At 38.5% G+C, this 26409-nt stretch overlaps 1 protein-coding gene across 1 annotated transcript in view; it reads left to right on the top strand.

Moving 5' to 3' along the window:
* Positions 1-4835: 4835 nt before the first annotated feature.
* rab2a (RAB2A, member RAS oncogene family) overlaps positions 4836-26409 on the top strand; it is a 41078-nt gene continuing 19504 nt past the window's right edge. The window contains exons 1-6 of the mRNA XM_023291819.3: positions 4836-5048; positions 16096-16167; positions 18867-18934; positions 22654-22736; positions 24899-24991; positions 25986-26097. Coding sequence (XP_023147587.1) covers positions 5003-5048; positions 16096-16167; positions 18867-18934; positions 22654-22736; positions 24899-24991; positions 25986-26097 — 474 coding nt within the window. The 5' untranslated portion in view covers positions 4836-5002. The remainder of the gene's footprint in view (positions 5049-16095; positions 16168-18866; positions 18935-22653; positions 22737-24898; positions 24992-25985; positions 26098-26409) is intronic.

Genomic DNA, 26409 nt, shown 5'->3' with positions numbered 1-26409 from the left:
ATAATCTCTTTCATCATCTACATACATTGCAGTTATTCATTTGCATGATATAGTTAAATAATACAGCAGATTAACACCTGCTATACACAAACTAACATGTCTTTTCTAAAACACAGCTCTTTGCTTCTCCCTACAGGAAACAATCAGACAATACAGCTCAGCTGCAGCTACAGTTGAATGATTATTAGAATGATTTATATTCAAATAGGTATATTTGTTGACCATTTAAAATCTGCATATGAACAATAAGCAATCATTGGCCTTTAATTTGGATTTTTTTGTCCCCATGCATGCACTGCTGATGTTGCAGTAACCCCTCTACATGCTGCCATTGAGTGGTTCAGTGCAGTAACTAACCACACAGTCAAGAAAAGACAATGATTTGAGGTGTTTTCTTTTATGCAACTGCGGTAACTGTAATCTAAAGAGCTCTTTGTTTAGTTAAATGTATATTAAGAAACATTCATTTGTCACACATTTAACTTGATCATGATTGGCATCTTTAATTCTGAGTTTAACATCCAGATATATTTTAAGTAACTATGCTGACTAGTTAATACCTCCTGCCCTATTTTTCAATGCATGTCCATCAATTCAAAGTCAGTGTTAGTGTTGCTGTTTGTTACAAGAAAGCAGTGTCTTCATTTTTAAAGCCGTTTAGATGCTGGATCAATACCCGAACTGGGTGAACAGGGTCCAGTTTTTACACTGCTGTAACCATGGCAACTCACCAGAGAGAATGAAATGTCAGCCTGTCAGTCACCTTTAGTCAGCGTCATAGAGCTAAATCAGAGGCGACATCTCGAGGTTTTGGTCCATCATTTGCTGCAGGAACCACAGAAACATGCATCATTCTTCAGTGAAAGGAGAATCAAACCAATCAGCTCAGACGTCCTGCTGATGATGAAGCTGTCGTCACACACCGACTCTACTCGCTGAATCCACCTCTTCATGAGTTTTCTCAAAGCCGTGACTCCTCTGTGCAGCGGCTGAGTCATGCTCACTGAGTTTCCTTCCTGACCTTGTTTTCATGTTTGAGATGTTGCTGACAACAACACAATGCTCAGCTGAAAATCAAGGACTGTCATGTGACTATGCAGTTTTTGACTTTTTAAAAAAACATTTTTTATCGAATAGTTGTTGCACCAGCTTTCAAAATCCACTTGCAATTAACCCTCATCATTACACGTGGCAAAACCTACTTCATCCGTACACTTGGGATCCAGCTGGACCCCAATAGTATTTCATCTGTTTCATATTTCTGTACCTGTCCATATCCTCTAAATATATATTTTCCTAAAATGTGTGTCATCTACAGATAAATATGAAAAACAATGAAATTACTATTGATGATTACTGATGTGTATTGTGTACAATATTAGTGAAAGAACTCCTGAATTGAAATGAAACACAATGCAACTGAAGCAGTCATCACAAGAGCAACACAACACAAACATACATAGATAAAAGATGCACAGTCTGCCTGGGGTCCGCATGTACCCCAAATGATTTATTATATATACACCACAAACCTGGTTGGAATCAAACAAGCTTTGGTGTATGTGATGACAACTATGTGGGTGACGACTACCTAAAGGGACTGAAAAATCCAATTTACAAATAAAAAAATATGACAAGTTGTACTGATGAGGGTTAAACAAACCCTTGAATTCAGGAAGTGAATACAGCTGTCTGTTACCTTGAACTGAAAGTATACAAACTGGAGTCACAGACAAAAGTATTTTCACTTTTAGGCGATCACACCTTTAGGTTTCAGGCAACTTTAATGTGTGCGTGAATGAATAAATCTGTTTAATCCCTTAATTTCAGGGACATAAGCAAGTCTTGATAATGTATGTCAATTAATTTTAGTATGAAGACTTAATTTCAGGTCTAGTTTAGGTTAAAGATTAGGAAGTTAGGGTGAGATAAATGTGAGTCAATATAATGTCCTGTGAACTGCTAGAAACATGTTGGTCACAATAAAACACAACAGCCGGCAGCAGGAACTAGTAGGGTCAATATATAACTGAGAGACTTTTGAAGTCCATGGGATATATCTTGCATACATTTTTATTAAAAGTTAAAAAAAAAATAAGGTTTTTATGTTCATTATGATCATGTCTTTACAAATTCTAGAATTATTTATTATGGAAACAATCACTTATTAATAAAAAAATTACTGGATTTCACTAAAATGTCAGCTAAATAACCATCCCAATTTAATAACAATCACCTTCTAATTAGCTAAACAATAATAAAAGGAGCTGATTTAAAAATAGTTTTGATTGTGTTCTTTTTATTAAGTTGAGATAATCATGACAGATTTCTCTTTTTTTTGCAATATATCAAATTTTATATGGAAAATAACAAATTGTGTCTGAGAAATCACTTTCAACTAAGTTCCCCATTACAAAAACACTTCTCAAGGAAGTGTGTTAATTCCAGATCACATGACCTGCTCCACATGATGTCATTTCCTCCTGAAGAAAAGACTGGCAAGACTCCAAGGCTTTCTGAGTTATTTAATATAAAATAGTCAATAGGTTTACTACAATATCTTTATCAATAACTTTCAATTTCAATTTTACTCAATTGTACATATAATATTTTAGAAGAATCTTTCTGTAAAAATGCCATGTGGTGTTTGGTTATAGGCGGCCATGTTGATTTTAGGCCTGAAAACAGCAAAAATGTCAACTATGATACAAAATTATATATTGACCCAGTATAGTTTCTGTCAGCCCTGCTTGCTTTGAATGTAAAGTGTTGTTTTGTCTTCCTTCCCTAAGAGAGTTGTTGTTCTTTAAGCATTTGCTGGAATCTTTGGTTCAGCTAAGACACTGTTGTGTGCGTTTAATATATAAAAAATCATGCTGTTTAAATCTGAATAAAGCATACCTGAATGAAAAGGGGTAATGTTTTGGTAGAGGTTAAGTATCTCAATAAAGGTAATTTCCCATCTAACAGGATGAAAACACACTGTGATACTGAAAAGTAAATGCAACAGCCACTACAAGAATGAATGATTTTTATGTCAATAAATTCCTTCTTTGCTTCACTCGAACACTGGTGATTATGATTGAAGGCATTTCTGCTTGATGAATGCTTTGTCTGTTGAAGTATGTGCAGATTCTTTCTGAGGAGGAGGTGGTTAGAGGGCATGAGGAGAGGCGTCGAAAAGAGAAAAGTAAATTTTTAGACATTTAATGAGTATAAAAAACCCCAGAAGTGTATATTTTATAGCTTTTATCTCATTGTCTGTGTCTCTCATGAACCTGGTCAGCACTACCACAGTGAACGCATCTTCCCGACAGCGAAGTACGGTGGTGGCAGTGTGATGAAACGGGGCTGGATGACTGCTAAAGGTGTTGGGGAGAGGATATTTATAGATGTCACCATGAATATCTGTGGATGTACCAAAATACTGGCTGACAAAGTGACTCCCAGTCTGCAGAAACTTGGCAGAGGAGGAATATTTAAGCGTGATAACGATCCAAAGCACACTGCCAAAATCACCCAGGAGTTTCTAAAGTAAAACAAACTCAAAACTATGACCTGGCCAAGTATGTCACCTGGCTGGAATCCAATACAACACGCCTTTGGGGTGTTTTAAAAAGAAAGACAGAGCAACACAACCCGTTCAGCAAACTCTCCATGATGCATTCATTGAAAAAAAATACAAGATTTGAGTCTCAGGAAGGAAAAGTGTTCTGACTTTTGTTGCATTGAGTTCCTATGGAGGTACCTGTATTTTTAACATCAAAACTGTTAGTTTTTAATTTTAGAGGTGAGCACTGTTCAAATGAAACGGCAGGCAAATTGAGAGAATTAAGGTTTGCAACGAGTGTCTTTTCAAGGATTACATAAAATAACCCAAAACTAATGCTTATGTGTTGCTGAAAAGCATTTGATAAAGACAGAAAGCTCACATTGGTATAATATCATCAAAGTGGGTGTGACATCAAATATAGTGACACTTGAATGACAGTGGTACTTGAAATAGCACATAGTTCTGATTGAAACTTATAAAAATGCAAAAACAAATCATCACAATTTATTTTGCAATGGGATCTGATTATGGACCAAAATCACTCAGAATCAATTCTATACTCCTTTTGTCTTGTTGAAGAAGATCTCATTATGCCAGTTGGGTTCATTAACAAATGTATAATAATTTAAATAAATATAACATTTATAACTATTTTTGGTGAGCAATTAAGAAGGCCTATGTGGTTCATTAGGACTATTGATAGTAATGGTCAAAACAGTATTGAAGGCCCTGTTTGACTACAAAAACAAACAAATATTAGGGCAATAAATGGCAAATACTTTTAGTGGTTCACTTAAGTATTTTAGCTTTTTTGTTGTATTGTCATTGTATGGTTATACAAAGACATCAAAATGTTGAAATTAACTTATAGTCAATATTTTATCAGTTTTGATATCAAATATAAGGTGACATATTGTGCTTGAGATGGTTTCATCAATTCTGTGTTCAGCTATTCTATATTCCTTTTTCTGTACGTTGTGGTAAAGGGGGTGCTGGTTGCAGAAATTTATCAAAGTGACAGCTGAGGCACCAGAAATTTTCCAGAAAAGTGTCACATCTTACCAATATAGCCTACACAAGAGCAAACAACCAACTGTTAAACTTAAACGACATGCAATTACTGTGAGGTGGTGCAATTTAGAATCATGTAAAATGTAGCTGGTATTTCACAGGGTGTTATTGTACACTGCACGTCTATTTCGTTCGGTAAAGAGCGAAGAACTGAACTCACCATAAAGTTTCCGAGCGGAGCCTGAACGTATCATTCTGTAGCGTGGCGAGGGCGGGCCGTGTGACGTCGAGCCGAAGCGCTGGCTGTTTATTGTTCCTTCCTGAGCACCGACAGAGAAAAACAGGCAAACAGGCTCTCAGCTACGTTTTTTCACACGGTTACGGTCGGTTTTACGAAGGTGTAACGGTCGAGACAGCTGACTACACAAACCAGGGGCCATGGCGTACGCGTACCTCTTCAAATACATCATCATTGGAGACACGGGTAAGCCGCAGCCAGTGGCAGCTAGCCTGCCAGTTAGCATCCAGCTAGCTAGCCGCTAGCTAGCGGTGTATTTCCGCAGTGTTGGATAGTCCAATGACGTGGTAAAAGCAGAGACGCAAGGGGTGGGATGACAGCTCCAATGTTCCCTAGTAACATATATGAATAACGTTTAAACACCCTGACAGTGCCAGAAAACTACACGCAGTCACCCAGACACAATCTTTACCTGTGCTGCTTCGGTGTAGCGGTTGTTGACACTGGCAGATCTGTGTTGGGCCTTTTGTCCGTTTGCGTCGAGGGTGGGGGTGTTAGCCACAGTCTGCTAACCTAGCTAACTGCCCAGCTAGCATAGCTGCTCCACTAAATGTTTAGCAAACAGCTGTCATGACAGCAAATTAACGCTCCATTAGATCTTAATACACAGGACAAATAACTACAACCTTAACGACTTTCTGTTGTGGATGTATCCCGATAACACAGTTAACATTAGCTTAGCTTCTTCTCCGTTAAGGCCAAGCTAAAGCCTCTAATATTCCCTGAAATGGCGTTGAGCAGCTCCAATTTCTCACCACATTTCCGACTACGATTGAAGTCTCTGCTGGATTTTCTATGCGTATTGTGTTTTGCAGGACCATAGGTGTTTATATCGTGTAGCCACCTGTGTGTGGAACCGGTGGAAAAAATAGGTAGCGTTATCATCTGTTTACAGCTAGCAGGTTGTACTGATGGCGGCCCTGCTCAGTTAGCTTGCAGTGTGGCAGCAGGTGCATTTAAAATGCTGTTGTATTATAATGATGTAGCCCCAGTGTCAGAAAAGCAGACAGGGTTAACAGCAGTCATCTGAGCCAGAGTGAGAAATGTGTTAAGATCATTAAATAGAAGGAGACTTGGCTAAATATACAGTCAAGATTCAAATGTGTGTCTCCAGGCATGAAAGCACCAATCAAATTATTATTAGTTTAGATGACTAAAGCAAGAAAAAATGCATTCCAGTGCAGGCTACTGAGTCTGTCAGGGAAAGACTCCTAAATTGCATATTCATTCATTTATTTGAGGTTGTCAGGGGTGATCAGATGGTTAGGTGATCACTGTGGTGGGCTGCATGTTTACTACAGGGTTATTGCAAAACAGGTTCATGTTTTGCCTGCTGTTGTTGTTTATCTCTATTAGCAAGTACCAGAGAGAGCTGCAGCCAAGGTCCAAGCTTGATGCATGTCCCCACCAGAAGTACTCCATCTGTGCAGAACACATAGAATCCCAGGATTGGGCTTTTTCTCAAGCAAATGAGAGAGTAGAACATTTCAATAACTGTTATTAGCTCCACCTAAACACCTCTCCATATTGCAAAAATCTTGCTAAATCTGTCTCACAGATTGTTTTTCTTGCAGACTTGTTAAACAGTATTACATTGCATATGTTCAGTGCCAATATGTGACCAGTAGCGTTACAGCCAGCACACCTAAACATCTTAGGTTATCAGGCCATCCTAGATTCTTGTTTCTTGTACTGTAGTTATTCCACAAGAAAGGAAGAGTCGAAGGTAGGAAAGGCAGAAATCTGTTTACTAATTTGGTGGGTACGACCCAGAAATCTGTGGAAGCAACCCAAGATCAAAAACATTAGGGTTAGGATGATAAAACTCTGGAAAAACATTGAATAGTGTAGATTTAGTATTGAATTTTTTTATTTCAAAACACAAGAAGCAGATTTTGAAATGAGTTTACATAATCCCACACTGTTTGGCTGCGTTCTCTCTGGACATACCCTGAGTCACATTGGTCCAAGAGACTCACTGAGAATAAATATCGAAATACCACACATTCTTTTACTGCAGTCACACAACTCTAAACAAAAACTTTTTTTTCATCATACCCTTCATCAGAGACGCTTGACCCTAGATATTAATAATCGAACAATAAGGCCAGCAAATGATGCGGCACTGAAAATGACTAGAACCAAAGCTGCAGGATGTTTGCACGTTGTAGATCATGTGATTTCTGTCAACAAAGTGATCAATAGACACACTCGTTGAAATTGGACACGTATAACATACAAACACACAGATCACATTAAACAAGAAACTAGACTCTAGTGTTCTACTGTTCTGTGATGCAAGCTGTGTTCGATAATTAATCGTGGTTAGCAATGTTATCTAACTGTTTGCAAATAGTAATTTAAGACTGAACAAGCAGTCAGTCAGGTTCTGATAAACCTTTGACTAATCCTTTTAATGTTGTGAGAGTAAAGCCAGTTGGTGTTTCCAAATACTGCTGACACGAGCCTCATATTTTAGACTCTAAGACAGAGATTGGGATATTGTTTTTACATATATTTTTTTAGGTTTAGTCTATAAAACTTTGCATTTTTGCAGCTCATCTTTGATATTGTGACCAACATTTATTTATTTATTTTGGTGTTTTCAATAGATGTGAATAAAATCTTAAGACAAGTAAAACAAAATACAAATACCAATGCTAAGAGTACTCCTTGTTTAATTACAGTTACCAAAAAATTATTGCTTCAGCATCGATGCTTTTATGAGAAGACATGCCATTATAGGATCAAAGTATTTGGTTATCATCTCCTGCTTTAGTTGCCTGTCTGCAGAAATGTTTTACTTATTATATCTGGTCAGTTATTTTGCATCTATTCATGTCTTTTATGTATGTTTTTTTACATCTACCTCTCCTTATCTCAACCTTCTGCAGACTAATGGAGACTTGCTGGCTGCTGCTTTGCACAGCCATTTTTTAACTGTCCTTCTCTATCTGTGTCTGGTCTGACAGTACAGTAGTTTGACATGTTTCAGTTGGGTGTGTCTGTTTGTAAGAATGAAACTGTCATGTTGAGTCAAAGCAAATAATTTAAGTTCTGTCCAGCCTCTGGTCGCCATGATGTTTGTCCACGGCAATTGATGCTTCATGACAGAAACATACTATGAAGGCCTTCTCTCTATCCCCCTTCAGGTCACAGTCTAACTCTTACCTGCACCGTACCATCCATTACGAACACTGGTTAGTTGTCCAACAATTGGGTGTGCAGATTAAATTCCACCCATTTGGCTTAGATCAGTGATAATCACGCAGAGAATGAAAGAATTGTTGTCAGTCAGGTATATACGTGGACGATCTTTTTTAGATTTATTGCAAAGGCAGCATTTGGGACAGAAGAAACAGCCTTGTGGCAAACAGCTGTAGTATTTCTACCCTAACTGTCAAACATGTTTAAAGTTGTCTTGTGTCTGACATTTTGTTCTAAGCCTTTCGGTGCTAACAGTTTGCTTCCCAGTTATTTTTTCTTAACCCAGTTTAGTAGGTTCTTAAGTTGTGGCTATTCTGAACTCGTAATGTCTGCTTTCACTATAATCCATAAACAGGCCAGTAAGCAGTGGTTTGTGTTGAGATCCACGATGCAAACATAACATAGAGCTGTATTTCTAGAGTTCATACAAGATAATGGTAATTAGTGTCCACATTTTTAAAAATTTAAACTACCGGTATACAGTAAATTACAACCTTGTGTCGAACAGGATTCCAACTTAGAGTGATCGAGACTCTAAGTTGGAACAGGATTTCAACTTAGAGTCTCGATCACTCTTTTGGCAGCATTATTTCCCCAGCATCAGCCAATGGTTGCTTAGTAGCTTTATCCTTTATGGTTCACGGGCGTTTTGGGAAATGATGACTTGTGCTGCTTCCCAAATACCGGACGCTGGATAGGTGTTGGACCAGGCAGTGTGACGATGAAATTATTGACAGGTGTTGTCGAACATTAAGGCATTACAGGCTTTACTCTTCTCCAGCTGTGCATACTTTGGCTGTACCTAATTTTACAAATGCCTCCCTTACAGGCTTTATTTTAAAGTTGACCAACTTGCTGGCATATTTTGGAAACTTTTACTTTAATAACGAAAACAGTTCACCAATACTTACAGAGGAGTTCCGTTCCTACGGTGTGATGTAAGTCGATTTTTGCCGCAAGTCCGGTGAAAATGTAAACACAGCTGTTACGTGCATCACCATATTGATCAGTTTACATATTTGTACAACTACAGTAATGAAAACAGTCACTAGCTCACACTGAAACACAACAGCAAAATACCAGCGAATATGTAAACAAAGCCGTTGTTTAAACGACGACGTCTGTTTAAACTAGCCCCAAACCCTTCACTTTTACTCCCCTCCCCCTTTTCTCTTTTCAGTGTCTCAAACAATCTTTTAGCCTTCTCCTGAATCAACTTAAGGCTCACCAGGATACGCCGTTGCCATTGGTCTTCCAGCCAAAGCAGTAATAATCTTTCCATCTCAATAATAAGACCGCTACGCTGCTTTGTAATCACAGTTGATTTCATATTTGCAGATCCTTTCACATGTTCAGGTATCCGCTTTTTATCGCTGATGATCGTCGAGATAGTCGTGCGACTTAGTCCAAGCAACCAGCCGATGTTAGTCTGTGTTTTGCCCTGTTCCGAGTGTTTTATTACATCCATTTTCACTTCCATGGAGATGACTTTCCTTTCCTTCGAAGCATCAGAAGAGTCTGACTTACGCTTGGGAGCCATAATGAAGTTAGCGAATGTAGCATAATCCAATGTGGCAGCAATGTAAACAAAGCCGTCTTATAGCCGTGTGACTATTGTACATACAGTATTCATCTGCTCCACTCGCCAACTAGTGCCACTGAACCAGTTCTGATGTAATGGCAAAACAACATAAGTCGAGAACTTCGTAAACCGAGGACCTCCTGTATGTATTTCTGAAAACATTTTAGGTGAAGAATAGCCATGCAGCAACTTTATTCAAGTAAAGGGTACTCGGCATCTCGTCACATTTCTGAAAACGCATTGCAATTTTACTTGAATGCATTGCATAGCTGCTTACCTAGAGAACAAAAAGGGAGCGTAGAAATAACCGACCCTGTGAACACGTACCTTTACAGTTTACTGTCGTCTGTAGATGTTAGATCTCAATGAAAAACTTCCACTCCACTAAGACTCTGCATACATAATGTCATCAGTGTAGCCAAAGCATTACAACATAGCAGTGAAACAAGGACATTTGTTAAAGTCCTACTGACTGTGGCATTCTAATGGTTTAGGAGTTTACAGTACTGGTCGTGTAACATCCCCAGGACCAAGTGTCATCCCCCTCTCTCTCGCACGTATTCTCTCTAGTATTAGCTAATAGAACGAGCTCAAAATATTACCTAATAAAATCCACAGATTCAGTGTTGTAGGAGAGACTTTGCTCTATGAAGCAAGTCAGAAGCTGGAAATTACTGAAGTGAAAGAGTTATTGATTGAACTGTAAACTATGTGAATTCTGCTTAAAGTCGGACTTCCTCTCTGACCGGTGGCGTCCAGCCAGGCCATCCACAGATCATGTTGGCAGAGAGACAAGCCGAGTCTGAACAGAAAATTATAGCCTCTGTACGTGGTTAGACTTCCAAAAATAGACTCTGTTCTAGTGAGCGCTGCCTGTAGGTCTGCAAGTTTCCAGAGACTTTCCACTTCTGAGACAGTTTGACCCCGTTCGGAGAATTTGGAGGTGCGTTGTGATGCGTCAGTCGTCAGAACAGAAGCATTGACGTGTTTCCTTTGGAGTTTATTGTATTTTTTTAACTAAGCACACCAAGATCAATGCAACTATAATAACAATACTTCAAACTTCCCTACATTCAGTAATATTTTGTATGAAGATCTTCCAGGTTTAGCTGCTGAGTACATGTTTTTACCCTCAGTAAAATTTGACAGCAAAGACCCTCGGGGGGCATACAGTTCAATGGTGCGGTGGTGAAACTCTATAGAACATGACAGTTGTCGAGGACAGTGCTTTTTCTAATGAACTATCGTTACTTTTTACTTTAATTCCTCTGGTTAATAGTTGCTTGTATAGTTTTACACTTCAACAACTCATGTCAGAGTTTATTCGTGTGGAACAAGACATCTAGAAACTGTTGCTTTACTGTTTTTTTCCTCATTATCAGCTAGTATTTTAGCTGTGATAGCTGTTAAGACTGCCCAACACAAACATTAGTAATGTGTACGTTAATTCAAACAAACCTTTGAGCTACAACTGAAGTCAGAGTTGAACTACAGCATGTTACATAATGGAAATGAGAATAGTTTGCTGTTCAATTCGAATTAGAGGTTAACTTTGTGTAGGAAAATGTCTGCACTAATGAATGAAATATATCTTAACTTAGAGAGACTTTTTCAGCTAATAACTGAAGTTCCGTAAAAATGAGGAATGTTAGCTGAGCCTTATGAGTGGTATGTGTGGTCAAGAAGTCTCATGACCTGATTTGACACTGTATTCTCTGACTAGCTGCCTCACAGACAAAGTGGTATTCTGACTCGTGTATTATATTTTTTTATTTGAGGGTTTAGATTGTTTGGGTGCAGATAAAATGTGATGATCCTCTCTCAAAGACTTGATGAGTTAACCGTCCAAAACTGCTTCATCTGGTCTCTGTGGGTGTAGTTAGACCAAATTTGACTGACAGTGACGAGACATAATCACCTAAAACCAGCGAAAAGAGCACAGAAAAAGACTTAGAATACCAAAACAAGTGTGTTCATGTACAAGAAGCTGACTGAAAACTTTTCACAACCTCTAAAACTACAAGTTCGGGACTCACAGGTTGTATCGCTGTTTAACTTTATGAATTTCTTCAAACCCCTGCTGTCGGCTCACAGGAACCGCTGTGATTTGGCAGCTCCGCTGGCTTGAGATCAGTTGCTTTGTTTGCTTGCACGGACAGCTCATGTGGACAGGCTTTCTGTGAGACTCCTCAGCAGGGATTGTGCTACACTCTGCTGACCTTGCTAAGCTTCAGGTTACTGCAGTAAATGAGCAGAGCAGCATCTCAGCGGCCTCCTCTTCAACTGTCAAACACATCTGCAGCACAAACAGTAATTGATGAGCTAACTGATGAATTGACTGAACCTCATACTGAAGTTTCATTCTTTGAACAGGAAGAAATAGATTTATCTTTGGCTTTCTTGCTTCAAAGCTTCATCTAAAACCATGGAATAGTTAATAGTTTTTGTGAGTATTTATGTGGTGAACTTAAAAACATTTAGCTTGGTTGTTTCTTTGCTGTTACCTTAATTTTGAGTCATTTTGTAATTTTTTAAAGCCTCACTTGTTTCTCAAGAAATGTTGGAAAGATTGCCTTGAAATTTGTTGCAGACATTCACATTCTTAGTTCTTCATTTGGTGCCAACAGCTGATCAGTTTCCGCATGTCTAGTGGTTTGGTTTATGACCAAATGTCTGCAGAACTAATCATATTCCCATTCATTTCAGTTGTACGTTGCATTTAACACATATTGCATTCTAAAATGCCAAATTAAGATGTTATACTTTGTAAATATCAGAATTTTTTGTCAGCTGTCAACTATTCTTGTCCAGTTTCAAACTATGTATAGCTGCTTATTCATTTATGACAACTCATTTTAGTTCAGGTTCCACATTCAGCCCAATTTGATCTCAGGTGGCCAGTAAAATCACAGCATAATAATCTATAAATAACCACAACTCCAAAGTTTTCCTTTGTTTTAGGGCAAAAAAATACGTTCTGAAAATACTGACATTTAAGGAATTATCTTTTTACAAAACATTATGAACAACCTGAAATTTCTTAAGAAAAATAAGTTCAATTTCAAAAACATTCAGCCTCAGTTTATCATTTCCACATTACAACTTACAGATCAGAGTGTCTACAACAGGTACAAAACATTTAGTCACAGGTATCTGGAACGGAATGATGTGGTACAGTCAGACAAAAAACAAGACAAAAAACAAGGGCAAGACAAACTATTACAAAAATGAGACACAAAGCGACAAAAAACAAACGACACAAGCGAGACAAAAAAAGGCACAAAGCGACAAAAACAAGACAAAAAAATAATAAAGCAAAACACAAAATGATAAAAATAAGACAAAAAACACAAGCGAGACAAAAGGAAACAAAACTACAAAAACATGAGACAAACAGCAAAAGTCAGACAAAAAACAAGGCAAAAACAACACAAAATATGACAAAAATGAGGCACAAAAGAACAATGAGCAATCTAGTATTTTACTTCATGATGAAAACAAGTTGTCATGGTCTAGAAATTATTTTATATTTATAGTTTTCCAAATTTACAATCTGCAGTTCATGTCTTCTCTGGAATTTTTACACTTGGCAAAGTCGTACAACGGACCGGATTGGACCCTCTGGAGGTCCGGTTTTGGCCCGTGGGCCACATGTTCGACACCCTGGTTTATGATATTTAGGAATCAACCAATATTACTTTTTAGGCCCGATAATGATTGTTCGTAAGCAAGGAGGCCGATAACATACATATATACACAAACCAAAATTTAGGTGCCAGAATTCAGCATATGTGTCTAATTTAAAGAAACCTTCCAGCATTTATCCTTTAATGTTGATAGGCTTTTACTTATCAGAGTAATGTCAGATAGCGCTGTGGGCGGGACATTGATCTGGACCACAGAATGGTGACTAATATTAGAGAGAGGCAGCTGAAACAGTCTTTTAAATATCGAGAATCTTCTTAACTTCTCATCAAATCACACATTTTCCTTTAAAAAGCACAATTACAACATTATTGATCTGTAGATGCCTAGTTGTGCAGCCCTATTGGAAAATGACTGTATTAGTCGGGACGACCTACAGTGGGTTCGACCATGAATGATGAACTTGTTGCTATGACGACTGCTTAAGCCAGCTTTCAGAAACTGGAAAATCACATTAACCAGGTATGCTTGTGTGAAGAGCAGAGCCGTGGTTTATGTTTCACTTTGCCAGGTGTGTTTTAGTGCACCATATATTGTCTGGGGTTGCTGAAAAGGTGTGTTCGCCAAAGCTTTCCTATAATTAGCACGGAGATGTTTAGCTAGCGTAGGTTTACCGCTTAAAAGAGACCGTAAGAAAGCAGAATGTTGGCCGCTGGTTGTCACTGGTGTTTGTTCAGCCAGGCCGGCTTTATTATTCCCCCTGTCAGTAGTCCACTCAACTTGTTCTCTTATTGATAGAAGCAGGTCTGTCCAGATTTAGAATTACCTCTGCATGATAGAGGAAGGTGAGGCGTTATTACCTCGACTAGAAGCTGCTGGAAAGAGATTTCACGGAAACGTACTACTTAGTCCTCCATTAATTCCGACTCTGATTGTAGCCTCTCTCGCCATTCGAAGGCACAGCAGGCTTTGATTATAGGTGGTTTGCTCCCGCTCTGTACCACCGGCATCACGCTGTTACCTCTCATCCAGAAATGGGAAGGTGTGTTATTATGCTTGAATGGCCCGGTAATCACATTGCTACTAATTTAGCTAATTGGAAGAAGTAGCCAGTAGCACCTAAGCTGCTTGTTATTTTCTCTGTGAGTCTTGTTAGTGGATGACTGCTCTCTATGCAGGTGCTTGTTGACTACTGCAAGGTGACGGTGACACGGCTGTTACACCTTTTATCCATCCTCCCTCCTTGAGATCATCATCATCACACAGTCCCTGCCTAGCAACACCACTGCCTGGCAATGGTGACCCTTGGAAACCACGGAACTGAATGACCCTCACTTCCATGAATCTCTGTCAGCTTCTCCTTAGCATCTTCTTTTGTTCTTGTCTTCACCCTACCCCCTCCTCCAGTCCACTGCTTTTCTCTTCCACACATACATATGCAAAAGCTCTCCTTAACCCCCGCTGAATGCTTATCGACCATAAACTAGGAAAAATAAAGTGTTTAATTTGATGCTTCTTGGGGTTTTTTTTTTTTGAAACTGCTGCACACTCGTATTTCTTAAAAGCTTTTGAATTGAATTAGGTTGGGGTGAAGATGATGCAGTTCACTTTTTTACAGATCAGTAAACATCTGTTCCCAAATAGACACTGAAACGTCAGTACAGAGCATTAGCAGATGCTCACATTGAATATAATACATCAGATGGAGTGACTGGCTGAATTCACTGGTGCTTGATGTATTTATTTTTCTTGCATTTAAGGGTTGCATTCTTTTGAACAATATCTTTATTATTACACACGTGCTCAATAATTGCGAAGCTATCCTTTAAGTGGAAGAAATTTGACTGCTTGTGCATGCTGAAAATTAAAATGTGACCTAATGATAGACACTTCATAGTAGGAATTGATAGATATGGGTTTTTCACAAAGTTTAATTGCATGAACAAACTCCAAAATAGGTAATTAAAGATTATTAATGCTTTTTGTTATCAGCTGAAATGAAGCTAAACATTTCAGCTATATCACCCAGCCTTTTGTTTTATGGATATTTAGTGTAATATTCACCAGCATACACTGTCAAAGGATGAACACTAAGGTTGGAACAGGTTGCAGTAGAAGCTGCTACTGCACCAAACCTTTTCAGTGTGTTTTCTAGTGCTTTTACTTAGTTGTGTCTTAGCAGGGAAATAACAACTTTCTGTTTTTGTAACTGAAGACTTCCTTGAATCTTTGACTTTGGGACGTCTCCGTTTTGTTTTCAGAATGATCTAAATCTAACGATGGTCAGGCTACATAAAAGGAAAAAATAACGTAGACACTGTGTTGCGTGACTGCAGTTTTGATCCAAGTAATTGTTTTCCACAGTCTGCAAAATTCACAAATGGAGCCTTGTGTAGTGTAGTGTAGTGTTGATAACGAGCAGATTCATTAGTGCCCTTTTGGAAAAACACTGGCATCACACATTCGAAGTAGCCAGCTGGTCGGTTAGTTTGCTAGCTGTTAGTTAATGATGCTGACTAAAACAAGCCTAGAAAAATGGTGTGTAAGCTTCCTCCGCTGGTTTTTGACTGAATGATGACTCCCTTTTTCCATATTAGATATGAATAAATTGCATTTATGCGACATAAATTACTATTGTACCCTCGTAACTCCCTGCAGACTGTTGTCGCCTACAAACAGCACAGTGTGTGAGAGCTGTGTGGGAGTTGTGAGCTTGTGGATTTATCTGTTATGTGTAGTAGTTCAAGTCAAGCTGAATTAGACCCCTCTTTAATACTGTTTGTGTGTCTTTTTTTTCAGGTGTGGGAAAATCATGTCTATTACTACAGTTCACAGACAAGAGGTTTCAGCCAGTTCACGACCTCACCATCGGTAAGCGCTTCTCTTCCCATCATCACCAAAACTCTATTAAATGTAATACATCATCAGGATTTAGCAGTGACTCATTTAACACCTCTTTGTTTGCAAGCTGTTGAAAACACAGCTGGTACAATATCAATGCAAAAAAACAAAATACAAAAAGTGTAGCCTGTGTCAATATGCTGAAAAAGTGGAAGTAATTAGCTGTGGTGGGTCGTCCATGTACGAGCCATAAGTTACTGATATCATGAACCTTTATATCGCAGTGAAAGATAATGTTGTTTCTGATAAGCAAAGCTGAACTTGCCCTAGCTGACATTAAGACAGATTAAACCACCTTTAGCTGAGCACACCGCTGCTGCATCTGATCAAATAAGGATGTTTAACCCTCCTGTTGTCTTCATTTATGGGCACCAAAAAATATTGTTTCCTTCAGCAAAATAATTCCCAAAATTTCTGAAAATTTGCAAAACCTTCGGGGATAAAATTCCAATAATTCTTTGAAAGTTTCCCTGAAAAGTTTTAGAAAAAAAATCCCCCAAATTTGGCAAGAAAATACTTGTAAATATTTTCAAAAAATGAGTAAAAATCTTCCAAAAAAATCCCCAAAATATCTAAAGTGATTACATATATATCAGTAACACTTCTAATATTTTCTTTAAGAACATTCAGAAAAAAAATCAACCAAAATCCAGTGAAATTCGCTGGATTTTGGTTGATTTTTTTTTTCCTGAATGTTCTTCAAAAAACGTTTTTTTTAACATTTCTTTTTTTCCTCACCAAAAAATTTTGAAAAATCTCCAAAAAATTTTGAAAATGTGGAGGTTTTCACTGTGAAAATATATATTTTTTCCCACATTTTCAAACTTTAAACTGGGTCAATTTGACCCGCAGGACGACACAAGGGTTAAACTGCCTCAGTTCCAGTCATTGATTGTGATTTATTTCAATTTTAGAAACTGATACAGGCCTAGGATTACGGATGTCCGATACTGGCTTTTATTTGCCAATAACCAATATGCCGATATTGTCCAACTCTCAATTTCCTATTCCGATATCAACCGATACCGATATATGTGGACTATTTAACTAATTTTAGGTAACACCACATATTTCCTGTCGTGTAATTAACACATTATTCCTCATTTTATTGTGATGCCCCACTGGCTACATTCTCAAATGCAACAAGGCTTTCCAAATGTAAACATCGTCTGCGCAAAATAAGAAAACTACTTCAACAGAAGTTCCATCCATCCATTATCTATACACCGCTTAATCCTAATTGGGTCGCGGGGGGGGCTGGAGCCTATCCCAGCTGACTCAGGTGAAGGCAGGGGACACCCTAGACAGGTCACCAGTCTGTCACAGGGCTACATACAGAGACAAACAATCACTCTCACATTCACACCTACGGGCAATTTAGAATGATCAATTAACCTCAGCATATTTTTGGACTGTGGGAGGAAGCCGGAGTACCCGGAGAAAACCCACGCATGCACAGGGAGAACATGCAAACTCCATGCAGAAAGATCCCGGGAAAGCCGGGACGCGAACCAGGGATCTTCTAGCTGCAAGGCGAAAGTGCTAACCACTACACCACTGTGCAGCCCCTTCACCAGAAGTTATTGGAAAAAAATGCCACATTTATGCCATTTTTAAAAAAAATTGTCTCAAACAACAGTTCACACTCTTCCTCTCTCTATGAGTCTGGTAACTGCCGGCGAAATCAAGGCATTATTTTATCAATTTTCGTGATAGGCAAAAGAAACAATAACAATATTGACTAATGGTACATTTTTATGCCAATATCAGACCGATAATATGACATCCCTAGCTAGGATGTTTGTAAAGATGTCCTAAAAAGTGTCAACATTATGTCACGTGTAGCGTTAATCTCCAACGATATCACAAAAATGTGAAAAAATTATATGTTGTAAGATGTTAAGAGATTTAAAAAAAACTGTTACAACCCAAATTGCAACCATTGCATAATATTTTTTCCACTATTCCTATGATTAAAACCTGTTCATTATCCAGGTGGACCAGTTGTCTTAGCTACATGCTCTGTCAGGCCAACTCATCTGTGTGATCTATGTACGACGGATGAACGAGCCGTAAATCATGTGCTTTCTAAAGCAGCTGCATCAGGAGCACCACACCTGCTAATACAGTACGGTTGAGAAAACACCATTACGTCCACTTATCACCAGCTTTTTGCTGATTGCAGCTTTAAGAATTGAGAACTATATTTTAGTGCTATTAATTTGTAGAGGTAGAGGAGAAGCAAAGCTGGTCAGCCTCAAGACAACGTGAGAACAGGAATGTGATTTCAGTCTAAATTTAAGAGGTAAACTACTGTTTAACCCATCTGCTGAGCATGAGCTGCTAAAAAAAAATCAAATCTCCTAATCTGTGTGACATATTGCTTGTGTTTATGCAAAATTGTCACATGCATTGAAAAAAACTTTCGCACAGAGTTACGTTATGTCCCACTCTGTCTTTTGTTTGGCATTTCCTCTTCTTTTTGTCCCCTTTCTGTTTGTCACAATAATACACAAAGTCCAGCTCCATCTAATAATGGTCATAGTGATTGATTTTTGCTCTTTATCTCTTTATTCAAATTTAAAATAACTACTGTGGGTCATTAATAAGCAGCAGCAGGATCTTTTGATTAATTCTGCTTCTAATTCTTCTGTGGTTTTTGTCTCTAGGTGTGGAGTTTGGTGCAAGGATGATCACTATAGATGGCAAACAGATCAAATTGCAGATCTGGGATACGGTAAGATATCTATCAGTTACTATTAGTTTAATCACTGAACTTGCAAAACTGCAAACATCTTGCATTAATTTTCTTAAATGTGAGTCTGTAAAGGTTTTGAAGTCTCTGATATGCAACTTTTAAAGGTCTCAAATTTTTAAGTTTTTAACATAAATGCAAAGTGGTGGTAATGCCACAAAAAATATGTAAATATAAAGGAATCTGAAGAAGTCCTTAATTAGGGAATCTCAGTGATATTTAATATAAATATTTGAGTTCATTAGGAAAACATGGGACTTCAGAAGCTCTCATAGACAAAGGTTCTGGGATGGGTTGAAGATTAGATATGGATTATAAAAATATTACGCTCAAAGGCCTGTTAAATAACCAGAAGGTTTGCTGTCAGCCTGCCAGCATTTTTCATGTTTAAAAATAAACCTCTCCTTGTTTTAGAGTTTATTAAAGAGCTTTAGCTATCCCCAAAACTAATGAAAACCTAAATATGAAGAAGAATTTGATGAGCTGCAGGTAAGGAGAGAACTTTTTAGTGTTTTGAAGTCAGTTTTTAGTTTTTAATATTGAATTCTATTTGGTAAATGACATTTTTGAGGGATAAATATACACAAATATTTATTTAAGAAATGATTTCCGGCAGACATTACCTCCCTTTATGAATTCTGTACTACATCCTCCTTTGACTTTAGAATATTTTCCATGCTGGTGAAGAAAATCAAGTGTCTCACTTGCAGTTCTTGCAAGTAGTCAAGTGTCTGTGTTTCCAGACCAGATCTCACCAGGTCACATTTGATTATTGAGGATGTCGGTGTTAAATGACGTGAGGTTTGTCATTCATGATCAATGTAAGTGAAAAACAAACGCATTTAGAAACTGAGAGGAGAATTAAGATGAATAATGACATTAAATCAAATTCTCTCAAAGCACTGAGGTTTACTGTTTGTTGGGGAGACAGAACATGCCAACTTAAATGGATTATTCCTGTTAACAATTTAGTGAAGGAATGTGTTTTTCAACAAGAATTGATTTACTGAGATTAAGTGACAACAAACACGATAACTTCTGCCGTCACTCATAGTCGTGTCAAGTCAGATTTATTTATAAACACATGTAAAACAACGGGAGCTGAACAAAATTACTGTGCAGTTATAATTAGCAAGCCATAAGACATAAACGCATTGTCGTTTCTAAACATTATCAATAATATTTAGGTCAAATTTTTTTTGACCTAAATATTTTTTTGTTGTTGTTTTTACTGATCCATGCATTGACTTATTGAGACATTTTTATGTCCTGAGGTTCATTTTTCCTTAACCCTTACCAGCATTTCCAGTTTTGAATAACTTGACAGATGAACGTTGTCCACACAGTTTTAAAGGAAGCTGAATGTGACACACACATTTATAACACAGCTAACATGCACAGAATACTGAAGTACAGCCTTTGATCTGAAATCTGAAATCTATTAGGCTGCTTCAACCTGATGATATGTCGGTCACAAACTATTTAACCCTCCTGTTGTCTTCACTTACGGGCACCCCAAAAAATATTGTTTCCTTGTCTGAAAAAAATCCAGAAATTCAGCAAAATAATTGCCCAAATTTCTGAAAATTTGCAAAACCTTCAGGACAAAAATTCCAATAATTCCTTAAAACTTTCCCTTAAAAGTTTTATTTGAAAATTTAGCAAGAAAATTCTTGTAAATATTTTCAAAAAATGAGTAAAAATCTTCCAAAAAAAAGCCTAAAAATAAATAATGTGATTACATATATATCAGTAAAACCAAAATCCAGTGAATTTCGCTGGATTTTGTTAGATTTTTTTGTGAATGTTGTTAAGAAACATTTTAACATTTCTTTTTTCCACCAAAAAATGTTCAAAGATTTCCCAAAAATGTTGAAAATGTGGACATCAGAAGTTTCACTGTGAAAATATATTTTTTCCCCCACATTTTAAAACTTTTAAACGGTTCAATTTTGACTCGCAGGTCAACACGAGGGTTTAAAAAAACTGTCAGCTGTAGAGCGACGCCACGTAAAATACTGCTGCACTTAATCAGACATGTTCATTACTGCAAGCCCTAAAGGTGTCAGAACCCAGCAAGAAGGGAATGTTTTTGGAGGGCAAAACTGCCAATTGATTCCCTAAAGATTCCTTTTCTGTGCAGGAAAGCACCTTTTACCTTTGAATACCATTTCAAAGCAGGAAAAGTGAGCATCAGGTGTCATACTGGTGTGAACATTGGGACAGTCCCATAAAAAGGTTATAATCTGATCACTGTGGTTTTCTCTATGTGCAGTTCAGCAGTTGACCAGCAGGTGGAGTCAGAGCTCTATGAGAAAATCAGTTTGAGGTGTTTGAGCAGTAAAGGCCTGCAGCATGTCAGTCCTGATTCACAAATCCTCCACTGCTACACGTTTTCTGTCCCCACCAGATACCTAATTGTCCTCACCTGGTGGTGCAGGTGTGGAATAATCCCAGTCGCAGTGAAAACAAGCGGGGCACAGTGGCTGTCATTTGATGACTGGTTTGTTTAATACAGCGAGAGAAACCATTTGGATCTTTGTGTAGGCCGCACTTGCTATATGAATAAGTGTGTGTTTGTGAGTGTGTGTTTCTGCACACAAGCCTGTTGGCCAGATGGCAGACAGACACAGCGTTCCCTCTCTTTCACCCTTATTTATCATTTATTCACTAATAGCATTACCGGCTGGTTGACTGCTCCATGACTTACTGACTGTTCCGGTGGCCAGATAACTTCGTGTTTACTTCACTGACTGACTGACAACATCTGAACTGCTTTTTTTTTTTTTTTTTTTTTTGCTGAGTGGCTCACCTGGCCGGCTAGCTGTCTCACTCAATAACCAGCAGCTTCATTGACCAGCAGAGTGGGTTCCTGGGTGGCAAACTGGCACTCCGGTCCTCCGACTCGTTGAATGATTCACCGACTGACTGTTCCTGCCTGCCTGACTGTCTGCTTGTTCAGATGAGGTCAGAGCAGCGCTGGGCTCGCAGCTGCTAGGATAGAGCAGTGTTTTGTTTTCTCCTCCGGCCCGGACAAACACAGACAACATTGTTACTGTACACTGGACGGAGACAGAGGAAGAATAGACGTTGCATGGTGGTGGTGAGGGGGGTGGTAAGAACGCTAGATGGTGAAAGCACTGCTGGAAAAGAGGGGAGGCCCCGGGATTCATAGAGGAAGAATGAAAAGATGAGTGATGGGAGGAAGACCCAGTAAAGGTGAGACAATGAGGGGATAATAATGGAAAAAGGTGGAGAGAAAGAACAAGGTGACCTGGTGTGACAAATGCTGCAAGTCTAATCCATATTCTGTAATGTGACCTTCTGTGTTGATCATAAATGGAGAAACTGGGAGGTTAGACTCACAAGCAGACAGAAAGAAAGGGATTGTGACAGATAGATGGAGAATGAAAGAGAGAAATCCATTGTATCTGGTTACAGGCTCTGCTCTGTCCTGTTCTCTCTGCAGCTGACTGAAAACCCAGAGCTGGAGTCTGTTAGAGAATCAGGACTGACACATAATACGCACAGAAAGCTCCATTAGAACTGGTTGGAAGGTGTGTTTGAGGCCTGTGAAGCCAGAGTCGAGCTGCAGCAGAGTTAAAGCCGTTAGAAACCCACAGGATCTGCTGGTGTCGGTGGACGGTTCAATTATTCAGGTTTCAATTTCTGTTTATTAATATATGTATGTGTTTCTTCAGGCTGGTCAGGAGTCGTTCCGGTCCATCACCAGGTCTTACTACAGAGGAGCAGCAGGAGCACTGTTAGTCTATGACATCACAAGGTAACACAACCAATCGTACGCAGTCTAAGCTGCATTTAGGAACATCAGCGGCTACGTTATAGATTTTTCTTTTTACCTTAAGCACATGCTACAGTCACCCTCACAAACTATGTATTGTTTCAGGAAGTAGGAATACAATTTGGACATATATTTTGTCATAAAAATGCACCTTGAGCTTTGACTGTTGCAGCTTTAGTGCGAAATTAGCTGTCATGTGTTCATACTCGTGCAAGACATTCGACCACAGCTGCACAACTGTGGGACAGAATCAAAATCTGATCAGATGTAGAAGAAAATCAGTAAATTTTTGGCTTACCATATTCAACATAGCATGTATTTGGACATGCTAAATCATTTCCTGGCATACTATGTAGTATGGACGTTGAAATGCACCCAGTGATTAGACAGCCCATAATATTATGAGCATCCTTTCCTCACCATGTTTCCACCTGCCAGATGTGGATACATGATGGCAGCACAATCACTGTAGTCTTGAGTTTTAAGAAATATACGCCGAACAAGTCCATGTCTCATTCCTTTCTTTAGTGTTATCCCTCCTCTAGTGTTTCTTTCAACCACCTGTTCATATTGTTAAGACATATCAGCAACACAAACAGAATACATGAAATAAAAACCTTGAAATTTTCATGAATTGAGCAAATATTTTGTGAGGGAACACCAATACTTTCATCATTTTAACTTAGTCTCCTCCATGTCCATAAAACTCACCAATTTTTTGTTCTAAAGTAAATTTTTTTCTTCTAGTTATAATTCCTGCTATGGAGAACAGTGGACATTACAACCTCTAGAGAGACTTAAGACCAGCGATGTCCACCCGATATTGGCATAAAAATGTAACATCAGTCAATATCATTATTGTTTTTTTTGCCTATCATGAAAACCAATAAAATAATGCCTGGATTTCGCTGGCATTTGCCGAACTCATAGAGGGAGGAAGGGAGAGTGAGAACTGTTGTTTGAGACAATTAAAAAAAAGAAAAAATATATGGCATTTTTTCCATAACTTAAGTTGAGGTAGTTTTCTTATTTTGCTCAGACAATGTTTGCATTTGGAAGCCTTGTTGCATCTGAGAATGCATCCACTGGGGCATCACAACAAAATGAGGCATGATGTGTTAATTCCACCACAGGAGATATGTGATGTTACCTAGAATTAGTTAAATATCCCACATATATCAGTATCGGTTGATATCAGAATCGGAAATTGAGAGTTCAACGATATCGACATATTGGTAATTGGCAAAAAAGCCAACATCGGACATCCCTACTTTTTTTCCAACTGCATTAACTTGTAGGATCTTTTATGGTGGCATGAACCTTGGTGCATGTTCCAACACAAGAATCATCCTTGTAGAACGTTTTTCAGGGCCATTTTTGGGAGAGAAACAAGTACCTACTCCATTTTAAGTATTTTTGACTGGCCCTGAAACGTCGCTGTTTGGGTCTTGATGCTTGGTGGTGAAACTCGGACAAGACCGTTCTGATTTTTGAACTCATCAAGTTGCAGTCTTCTCCTCTCAACATCGCCATCTTCTACATAAACGTCACCACATAGGCTAATACAACAAACCCATCATTCTATATCTTACATATGGTTGAGTGTGTATGGAGTGTATTGAATCTGAAAATAGAAAGCCTGAAAGGACCAACTATTTATTCTATTCTATTTTTTTTCTAAATTCACCTTGAGTTTGCCTCTATTTCCTGCAGTGAAAAGCTGCCTTTTGTAGCTCAAGCTACAAAAAAAAAAACAGCAGCGCTAGTTCTCATCCACTTTCCTGATCTGCTGTAACGTCTTTTTACTGTGAAAAGATGACAAAGCTTCATGGTATGAGTATTTTATAGCCTAACATCTCATTACCAACAAATGTGCACTAACGTGGACTTGACTCTTTGATTTGTTTTTTTTTTAATATGTGCCAAAGAAGATGAGATGAGCTGTTTTTTCTGTTTAAATGGTTTCAAACAACAAAAGGAAGAGACATGCACATGATTCCCAGTTTTACAAGGGAGAGCAAAATCAGTAAAAATGCGACCTCGGCGTGTGCGTCTGTGTGACAACAGGTGCTTTATTTGTAATGCTTTCAGTTTCATCAAAGTGCAGTCAGAGTGAAACCTGAAATCTGTGCTTGTTTTCACAGAAGGGACACCTTCAACCACTTGACAACCTGGTTAGAGGACGCCCGCCAACATTCCAACTCCAATATGGTCATCATGCTCATTGGCAACAAGAGGTACGATGGTTTTTTTTTTCTTGCACACTGAAGGGTACACACTGCCCTACATAAGGCTGGACCATCAACAATGTGTGGCAGCCATCAGTGGTGTGTAAGAACATTGTGCTGTCTAACAATGGCCTGTTTAAAATTTGTCCAAGCACGCTGGGACACTTTTATTCCTGGATCTGGTCCTAATTTTAATTTTACCCCCAGAGCTAGTCTTCACAGTTAACCAAATCAAAACCGCTTCACACTAGCTCGAGTTAAACGTGTCATTTTGGTCAAATTTAAATAACTTCTGCTTTCTGCTACATGTGGTTCACTCTGTACCTGAGGTTACGTAACACACCACTTTGTAAGATAAAGTTATGTTAAGAGAGTGCTACCGTGTGGAGTGCTAATTCTGCTTTGGTAAATACACACTCATGTCAAAATCAGATGAGGAAGTTCACTTCTGCAACACACATCAGCTTGTTATTGACAAAACTACTTGCTCACATTGCACTTGATGTTACATAACAGTTATGTAAGAGCAATGACCCAAGTTGTGTCAAAAAAGTGATACAATTACACCTTGAAACTGATTGTAGTTTTGCTATTTCTTTTCAAATAACACAAAGGTTTTAATAGGATTTTAGGTTGAATTGTATAATTTGGCCAATTTAGCATATTAGCGCGCTAAAAGCAAAGCACACAGCTCAATAAGGAAAAGGATTTTAATCAAAACAACAGAGTCTGAGTCAGCGATCCATCACGATGAACAGATGCTCTTGTCCTTGTTCAGAATATTGGAAAAAATGTTAATTTATTCTGCCAAATTTAGTCATCCAGCCTGAGCTTCTTGTACAGATTTGGTGAAATATCACTCTTTTTGCTGCACATAATTCGTCAGGATTAATGTGATCCGTCTTGTGTCATCTTTTCTGCTTCTTGGCTGATTTCCCGGCTGTTTTTTTCCAGATTGATGACATCTTATGTCATTGCATCGATGTGTTTGTGTGTGTTTTAGTGACCTGGAGTCGAGGAGAGAGGTGAAGAAAGAGGAAGGTGAAGCATTTGCCAGAGAACATGGCCTCATATTCATGGAGACCTCAGCCAAGACTGCCTCTAATGTAGAGGAGGTAATCCCAGACACACATGGACTCACATGCAATAAACTTAATACATCAATTAAGGCTGCCGGCTCACGCAAAGTTTCAAGTTGCTCTAAACGCTGCCCGTCTATCTGAGATGTGTCCTTGAAGGTCAACGCTAATGCTAAACAGTTGTTTCCTCCACATATAAATTTCTGGCCAGGCTAGAATTCCACACATATTATCTGCTCTTTCACAGTTATCAGTGCTGCCTGTTGACGTCTGTAGCTGAAGCTGGAACTCTGTTTAGCGCACAATGCAGGCATGAAGCGACTCCACTGTAGACTGTAATATATCACT

This window comes from Amphiprion ocellaris, chromosome 10, assembly GCF_022539595.1.
Source record: "Amphiprion ocellaris isolate individual 3 ecotype Okinawa chromosome 10, ASM2253959v1, whole genome shotgun sequence".
Classification (NCBI taxonomy): Eukaryota; Metazoa; Chordata; class Actinopteri; family Pomacentridae; genus Amphiprion; species Amphiprion ocellaris.
This window is presented reverse-complemented; position numbering and strand designations above follow the sequence as displayed.